Source organism: Boleophthalmus pectinirostris, unplaced genomic scaffold (genome assembly GCF_026225935.1).
Source record: "Boleophthalmus pectinirostris isolate CB_2022bp ecotype Guang Dong unplaced genomic scaffold, ASM2622593v1 HiC_scaffold_6, whole genome shotgun sequence".
Taxonomy (NCBI): domain Eukaryota; kingdom Metazoa; phylum Chordata; class Actinopteri; order Gobiiformes; family Gobiidae; genus Boleophthalmus; species Boleophthalmus pectinirostris.
In genome coordinates, this window is record NW_026571447.1 from 5,455,321 (window position 1) to 5,464,596 (window position 9,276).

At 39.3% G+C, this 9,276-nt stretch overlaps 1 protein-coding gene across 1 annotated transcript in view; it reads left to right on the forward strand.

Moving 5' to 3' along the window:
- The window catches only part of LOC110156659 (collagen alpha-1(XXVIII) chain-like), a 29,704-nt gene extending 24,538 nt beyond the window's left edge, over positions 1–5,166 (forward strand). Inside the window, exons 34-37 of the mRNA XM_055163375.1 lie at positions 162–463; positions 1,298–1,515; positions 1,768–2,023; positions 4,674–5,166. Coding sequence (XP_055019350.1) covers positions 162–463; positions 1,298–1,515; positions 1,768–2,023; positions 4,674–4,843 — 946 coding nt within the window. The 3' untranslated portion in view covers positions 4,844–5,166. The remainder of the gene's footprint in view (positions 1–161; positions 464–1,297; positions 1,516–1,767; positions 2,024–4,673) is intronic.
- The last annotated feature ends 4,110 nt before the right edge of the window (positions 5,167–9,276 follow it).

Here is a 9,276-nt window from a genome sequence, read left to right on the forward strand (position 1 = left end):
TGCTGCACCATAACAATGAATTTAAGGAAAGAAACATGTAATTCCATATACTGTGATGGCCCACAATATTATTGTGAGACTACGCTATCACGATATTTTGGTTATTGTTACATCCCTAACTAAAACAGGGTAAAAAAATTAAATGAAGCGTTGCTCCGCAGGTGGTTTGTGCTCTCCCTGCCCCACGCGACAGAGGACAGATCCACAGACAGGGCTCTGCTCCAGGCTCAGAGGCTGCTCCGGGAGGGCCGTGCGGGAGTGCACAGAATGGTGATGGTGGTGTCTGATGGGGCTGTGGAGAGGTGGGAAAGGGCAGTGATGGATGCATACGGCAGCAGTGGGGAGGAGGACTTGGTGGTGGCTGTGGTGAACAGGAAGGGAGGGGCCGAGGAGCTGCATCTGGTGAGCTCACAGCCCAAGAAGAACCATGGGATCAGACAGGAGAAGTTCATACATCTGACAGGTACCGCACAGGAGCTGTTTAGCAGGTTTCACATTGTAGACTCTAATATAGAAACTATTCTGGACACACCTGATTAAATGTGCATTCTCTCCATGGAGATGTTATTGCTTCTTCTATGTTGGTATGACGTTAAACACATATATCTATCATTGATTTCGTTACGGGTGTTTCTATTGCTCAAAAATACTATAATTCTGTCTGTGAATAGGGTTGCCTCTCCGCAGATCTGGCCTGTAATGTAGCTTATAGTTGTCTCCCTTGAGATAGATAGGTTTAAACTCTACTGTGGAACATTCTAGACAAAGCAATAACATCTCCATGAAGACAGGTGACGGACCCTTCACCAGAAAGATTGTGCAGTGCATCTTTAAAGTGCCCGTATTACACTATTTTCTGATCTATGTTATAATTCAGTTTCCTCATCACAAACAGACCTGGAGTTGTGTTTAATTTCATTCACACATGTTTAACACACACCCTGCAAATTTAGGCTGAGTTGGTCTCTCATATGGAAAAGACTCCACCTTATGATGTCATGTGATCATACATGTGTTTTTAAACTTCATACACAGTAATTTTGATGATTTTATCCCTGGGTATCTTATCCTTATCTCCTGAAAACTACTGCTTCATGACATCACAATGTGGAACAGAGTATTTTGAGTTTTGGAGACATAGACAAACTAATAATGAAGGGTTACTCAAACGTGTGAATAAAACAAAACACAACTCCAGGTATAAATCATAAATGAGTTTTGATTTTTCATGACAACATTAAATATGAATAAAATAGGCAAGCTTGAAAAGGTGTAATGCTCAATTTCTACAAACCAGATCTGGAGGACAAAGTGCTGGGTCTTATCTGTGAGGAGGAGAAGAGGCGCTCCACTCCACTGAGCACCAAACCTGCCCTCCGCCTGGGTCCAGACGGGCTTCCAGAACTGTTACCTGACACTGGGGAGGAGCCAATCAGGATACAGCATGCAGACACGCCCCCTTCCACTGGAGACACGCCCCCCTCCACTGGTGCCCCTCACAGAGTCCAGATACTAGTAAGAAAATATTTATACTTACACCACCAATAAAGTTACAAATTGTAGCTTTAGCTATTGCAAAACACTTTGCACTATCATATTCTTCTAGGCAGTGTGGGTAACTTGCACTAGATTCACTGCTGCCCCACTGTGGTCTCCCATCCATGTAGTGACCAGGCCCCGCTTTGCTTAGCTTCTCTGATCAGGCATTGACAAATAGGTATGGCCAAAATACTATGCATCTTTATCAAATATCTGTGCTTGTTTCAGCCTGGCATTCACACTTCTGGTGGAGGACGTAACATGTCACTGCTCAGACCAGCTCCAGGAACACAGGAGACCCAGATGCCCTCCTTCTCCTGGTCTGGTGCACCGTCCCCCCCTCAGGAGACTCTGACGCCCTCCCTGTCCTGGTCTGGTGCACTGTCCCCCCCTCAGGAGACTCAGATGCCCTCCCTCTCCTGGTCTGGACCCACAGTGGAGAGCGAAACCCTGAGTGACCAATCAACTGAAGACACTGCTCCAGGTAACTGCTCCTCGCGTATAAAGGACCAACTGACATGTAAAGCGCCTGCCTACTATTTGCTTTTTTGTCACTCTTGAAAATGCACCATGACAGAGAATCAAGTGTCAGGCAGTTGGTTTCCCATGATTTTTAGTAACAATGCACCTGACTGGATGAAAAGAGGAGACCCTACCGGTAATAAAGTTACTGCATTACTGCATTAGTCAGTTAGGCTGCATTCAGACTGCAGCCTGAAGTGACCTGAAGTGTTTTTTTGGCCCCTATGTGACCTGTATCCGATCTTTTAATGACAGTCTGAACCACACAGATCCGATTTTTTCAAATGCGACCCAGGCTACTTTGAAATGTGGTCCTGAAACCGATACAATACAACCGATCTTTTGACATGCGACTTCAGTCTGAACGGCCAAAGCGCATTTATGCAACCTACATGTTATCAACAAGCCAAAAACGTCACTATTGTGCGCTCAAGTAAAAATTGTTAATGAACTCCGTGTCACTGAAGCGAAGCACATCACCACTCACCACTCTTGGCTACGTCTCTACATCCACACGTTCCTTTCAACGGACGTCGCTGCCGCTGTCCCACAAAACACCACGGCCAAAAACCTTGTCCTTCTCCTTCACAATCTCCTCCTTAAAACAAGTAAGTTGTTCATGTTCTGGCTCTGGTACGAGAGGAACTTTAAAATCTCCAGGTGCTCAATGCTGACGTCCATGTTTGGACAACTTCCGTAAACACAGAACACGCTCATTGTGGTTGACGTCATCGTGTCTCCAGTGCACATGCGGGACACTTTCGAGCCGTTTAACGTTCACACACAGGATCACATATAAGTCACATTTAATTGGAGATGTGAAAAACATCGGATTTCACAAAAAACTCGGAATTTAGCGTTAAGCCCTGCAGTCTGAACTTAGCCTTAGTCTATTACCATAGACTGTCTAAAGAAGTGATCTAAGCAAGTGTGATGTCACCCATAGTGTTTAGCTCCACTCAAGTTAAGCTTTTTTTTGTACATTAATGAGGATATTTTATTGTTGACTGAGTGATCATGTCTCTCTGAACAATTAGTATTACTCAAGTTTTAAACAATGAAAAACAGTAATTGAACCAACAATAAAAGAATCCATAAGTCGCTACTGGGACATTAAATGTAGAACATTTCTTTTTCTTTTCAACTTTCAATTGAACCAGCAATATTGGAACAAAATAGTCAATAAAATAATTATTTATACAAAAAAAGAAATGATACAAAACATGTCTTAACATTTCAACATTTCTTTTTTTAATGTTTATTTTTTAGAAAACAAAAAGTATAAAAGAAAATAGTAAACAATCTCTGCCCTTCCCACCCCCCAACCAACATGTTATACATATTATACCTAGCCTCGGCTCTGACTGTGGGCACTGTGCTCCAGCCGGGCCATGGGCTCCGAGCTCGCGGAGGCTTGAAGTTGAAGCTTGGTTGCTGGTCCTGGTCTGGTCAGCCCGCTCGATGTAGTCCAAGACCACCATTTTTCCAAATGAAAACAGATGCAGAGGACACTGTGCAGCCACACTTGATCCTTCTGGAGCAAATAGTGCGGATTTACTTGCGCAACCAAATTCCCAAACTCGAGCGATCTGGATGCTTGAATTAACGAATGACTCAAAAAAGTCAAGTGATTTATTCACGCCATTCGCTTTTGGTCTGAACACGGCTTTAGAGTAGGTAAAGACAGCTGGGCCTTTTGAATATTGCTGCAGTAGAAGGTTTGCAAGAACCCTGGAAGTTAGAGACCCTGGACAGTCAGTGAAGAGCTGTGAAGTAATTACTTGGACACCACTGAGTGTTCCGGTGCATTACATATGTCTTGACCAAATAGCAGCGATTAGTTAAATTAAAAAAGTACCCACCTATCTTTGAGTCAACAAATCCTAATGCTGCGATGAATCAGGCTACCGGTTTCCCCCATCAACCCAAAACACGCACCAGAGGTAAAATTCTCCAGCTCAGGGAGTCAAGAATATCATGGAAATGTGTTTCCCTATGGGGATAATAAATAGTCATTTTTATTTATTTATTTTTTTTAATCAAATTTACTTCAACAATCAACTTTTTTATTAAATGGCCCATATTACACAATTTCCTGATGTTTGTTATAATTTTGTTTCCTCATCAAAAACATACCCATAGTTGTGTTTTGTTTCATTCACACATGTTTAACACCACACAAAATCTGCATATTTAGTTCTTCTTTCAGACAGAAATCACATCGTGATGTGGGAATACAGGAAGTGTTCCACTGTGTTTTTTCAAACTACTACATACACCTTCACTAGAATCATTAGGATGATTTCAGCCCTAGAATTGCCAATCTCTACTGAACAAAAGGTAAAACACACCTGTTAAGTTGAAAACTGCCACTACATGACATCACAATGTGGAACAGAGCATTTTGAGCTTTGAAGATGTAGACAAAGTAATAATAAAGTGTTACTCAAACATGTGTGGCCGAAATAAAACACAACTCCGGGTATGTTTTTGAGGATGTAACAACATTATAACATGACTTAAAGTTCACAGGAGTCCATTTTGTGTAATGTATCACCGTTAAAGACTGGGACATACATTCATACACACTAAGCTCCTCCTCTCCCCTGCAGGCAGATGTGGGGAGCCCCTGGACCCTGGGCCATGTCGGGACTATGGGGTCAGGTGGTACTACGACCCCATCGCCGACTCCTGCGCCCAGTTCTGGTTCGGAGGTTGTCAAGGTAACCGGAACAACTTTGAGACAGAGAGGAGCTGCTTACAAACCTGTGTCAGGGGGTAACACTGTCTGGCCTACATCATGGTTCTACTTTAGAACAGACTGGAGTCATTTCACATCATGTATGTTTGTAGAACTACTGAAGACTTGTTTTAGTTTAGTCTTTATTTGAAGGGACAATGGACAGAGACATTAAACTCATAAAAACAGATGTTCTGTACAAGATTATATAAACAGATAGGTTCCATCTGTAGTTGCTGAATTATGAATTATTTTTCTGCTGTTAGGACATCGAACAACCACACAATTACGATGTCTGAATCCCAAAACTAAAATATGATAATATCAGAACCAGAAACAAAAGCGATATGGTTCAAAAGACCGGAAGTCTGAGATTCTTGATGGGCCATGCTTGTACTTAAAGCAACAAGGGCTTCTTTGGATATGAAGCAGTTTTCATGCCACACATTTTCATCAGCGAGTCATTCCACCTCAATTCACCCCAAAAAATTGCAATTTGAACCCTCACATTGTCCAATTGCGAAGAAAAGGTGTAAATCATAGCCAAGAAAGCCAGAACCTCAAATTTTAGCTCGATCAGATTAACAGTTGCTGAGATATCGCAATTTCATTTTTTCACTTTTTTGCGTGGTCGCCGAATTTCAAATTGCATTTACTCAGCTACTGGTCCAATATCAAAAACTGAGGTATCTCTGGAAAGGGGAAATCATAAGGAATCCAAATCTGGCATTTATTTTTGCATTTGAGTACTTCTGAGATGAATTACCTTTTGACCTATGTTTTGACCTTGAAATTTTCAATAAGGGACACACCCGACCTCACTGACACCAATAGAAAAATGTAGCCCTATATGTCTACTACAACATATAAAAAATCAGGAGGGGTATTCTTTTTTATTTTCTCACAAATTGACCTAGAATGTGACTTTCCCCCATCATAAGACGTGCCAAATATACATTCAGTGTGTATTGAAAGTAGACACTCATTTGAGGTACTATACTAAAAAAGTCATATTGATAGTCATATTGACAGAGCAGAACCTTTCCTGAATGTCTTTAGAATGATCTGGAGCTGTATCAGAACAAGTTTAAGAGCACATAGACTAGTATACGCCCATGGAATCCACCTGGACCACTGAGGGATTACACACATATAACACCACATGGAAATAGACAAGAAAGTCTACAATCACATTCTATTGTCTACAGAAAGATTTAACACTATAACTATATATTTATTTTCATCTATGTGACAAATGAATCCATGTATCATTCGTTCATTCATTTTTCAATTTAAAACCAAAAGTAAGAAAATGAAAAAAACAACTATTTTCTTCATTATTTGTCTCCAAAACCAAAATGAAAAAACAGATAATGATTTGTTTTTTCAGTTTTCGATTTTGTGTTTAAGAAGAATGGAAAAAACGGATAACGACCGTTTCCCGTTTACGTGACTCCTTGACTGCGATGCTGGACTTTTGCACCGCATACAGACTGAACCAGGACTGATCCAGATCCGGGATCAAAAACGAATGAACAAATGATACACGGATTCAAATGTATAGTCATTTCTTAATAGCTGTAAATTTACAACAAAAGAAGCACATTTATTTTAATAGACTCACTGGTAACACTTTATAATAACTACACCTTATTTAGCCTTAATAAAGCATGAACAAAGACTTAATTAATAATGATTCATGCTTAGTAACTACTTAATTACTACCTGAATTAGCACTTAACTTGAACTTAATTGGCCTGTGCTGTAAATAGTTACTCAATACTTCTTAATTACTCATGAACTAACCATTTGCATGTTTACAAATGTATATTTAAGTACACATTTGAGCATTTATTGATGATTAGTAAACTATGAGAGAATGATTTACTAATAATACAATGCAATGATCATTCAGGCAGCTGTTATCTGTTAGTTAAGTCTTTCTGAGAACTTTTCTAAAGTGAAGACTAATTATGCTTTTATGAAGCATTTGTTAAGGTTGGTCAAATTCCAGAGAAACAATAATGCATTACTAGTAAATCATTCTCTCATGGCTTACTAATCATGAATAAATGCTCAAATTTGTACTTAAATATACATTTACAAATGTACACGCAAATGGTTAGTTCATGAGTAATTAAGTAAGAAATACTTATGAGTAATTATTTACAGCACAGGTGAATTAAGTGCAAGTTAAGTGCTAATTCAGGTACTAATTAAGTAGTTACTAAGCGTGAATCATTATTAATTAAGTCTTTGTTCATGCTTTATAAAGGCTAAATAAGGTGTAGTTATTATAAAATGTTACCGACTCATTTTCAGACCAAAGTTTACTTTGTTTTAATTAGTTTTGATTTGACTCCTCACCAGCCGTCTTCCTCACAGTGGTTATGTGATGTTGGTGTGACGCGTCCGGTCAGCTGATTTTAACAGGTTTTAGCGTCCGGCCTCCAGCGCCATCGGTAGTTCAACTTAGACTTAGACAAACTTTATTGATCCACAAGGGACATTATTTGGAAACAGTGGCTCACGGCACATAATAACAAAGAGAAATGTTATAATAACTTCTAAATAAGTAGCAGAAATACCAAGAGACTGATGTTAAATAAGATATAATTCAGTAAAAATAAAATACAACAATATAGTAAAAGAGTTGTTGTACAGTTGTATGGAGTATGATATGACTGTAGTCCTGTATCTGTCACTGTTTGAGCTGAGCTGTAGGAGCCTGTTGGAGAATGAGCTCCTCCTTCAGGACATTATTCCAGGTGCGTCAGAGTAAAAAATGTCTTCTTGTCAGTGTTGGGGAGTAAAAGATTACATGTACTGGAGTTATGTAATCAGAGTACAAATTATGAGTAACTGTATTCAGTTACAGTTACTGTTTCAGTGAGTAGTAATTGAATTACAGTTACTTTGTTGAAATAAATGGATTACACGGTGGTATTTTCCTGTTTTCACATTTTGGTAATTCCACTCATTGACACTAAACCAGGTCTAAAACAAGGTCTAAAACCAGGTCTAAACCCAGGTTCAAACCAGTTCTAAACCAGGACTAAACCAGGTCTAAACCAGGACTAAACCAGGACTAAACCAGGACTAAAGCAGGACTAAAGCAGGACTAAAATCAGGTCTAAATCAGGTCTAAACCAGGACTAAAGCCAGGTCTAAACCAGGACTAAACCAGGACTAAACCAGGTCTAAAACCAGGTCTAAAACCAGGTCTAAAACCAGGTCTAAACCAGGTCTAAATCAGGTCTAAATCAGGTCTAAACCAGGTCTAAACCAGGACTAAACCAGGACTAAACCAGGATTTAACAGGACCGTGTCTCCTCCTCTTCTATCAATAATATTTTTAATACGGTTAAGTAAAGTCTGGGCTTTTTTATTTTCTTTTATCAGACAAAACATCTTATGTGAAGATTTCCTCGTCTTTACTTCTCTACAGTAAATCAAGTAATCCAAAGTATTCAGATTACATTACTCACTTTAAGTAATTTAATGGACTACGTTACAAACTACATTTTGGGGTGTGTAATCTGTAATCTGTAGGGGAATACATTTTAAAAGTAACCTTCCCAACACTGCTTCTTGTCTTGGTTTATAGTCACAGATGGCAAAACTGTCAGTTATGAAAACAAACAAAACCTTGGTCTGAAAAAAGAATCTGCTAAAATAAATTGCTGGAAAGTCAAATGAACCTAATTGGACTGTAAGCAGCAGATTATATGTAAATACAATTACAGTAATACAACAATAATACTTGTAATAATTCATATTAAAAGTCAATGCATTACAGCTATTATTTTTCTACTGTATGGTATCTTTCTATATTATGTACTGTGTAATATATGAATTTGTTATTTTTCTATGCATGCTTATACTGTACTGTCTGAATAAAGATTCTGAATTCCTTCATATACTGAACAGATTACAGGAATGGGTGATCTGTATCGAAGGGTTTCCACAGAGCTCTGTCCAGTATCAAATATGTAGCAGGTAGCTGGTATTTGAGTCCAATATTTTTTCCTGCACTGCCCAGGTCTGTGTGCATTGTGATACTGACTTCAAGTTAGTGTTTGGAGCCTTATTAAAGGTACAGTGACTCTGTCAAAGTTGTGTAAAATGCTCCATCTGAAGGACTCTATTGACTGTACTGAGCACTGGTCTGTGGGCCTCTGCTTCAAACATGTTTGACTGTGTGGCGTCTATAGTTTGGACAGACCTGTTCTAAAGTGACTTGAAGGACATTGTATGTGTTGAACGTGAACATGAAAGGAGCTAAAACTGTCCCCTGATGGATCCCTGTCCTCCAGTGTCAAACACATCAGGTATTCACTTCATCTCTGGGCCACACTTTATAGAACTGAACAAAGTGACCTGAGCCAACAGTTGGATTTTAGCTCAATATTTCCTCCATGGCTCTTGTATTGTTGACGTCCATAAAGGTGAGTGAGGAAAGCTGAGCCAAATGA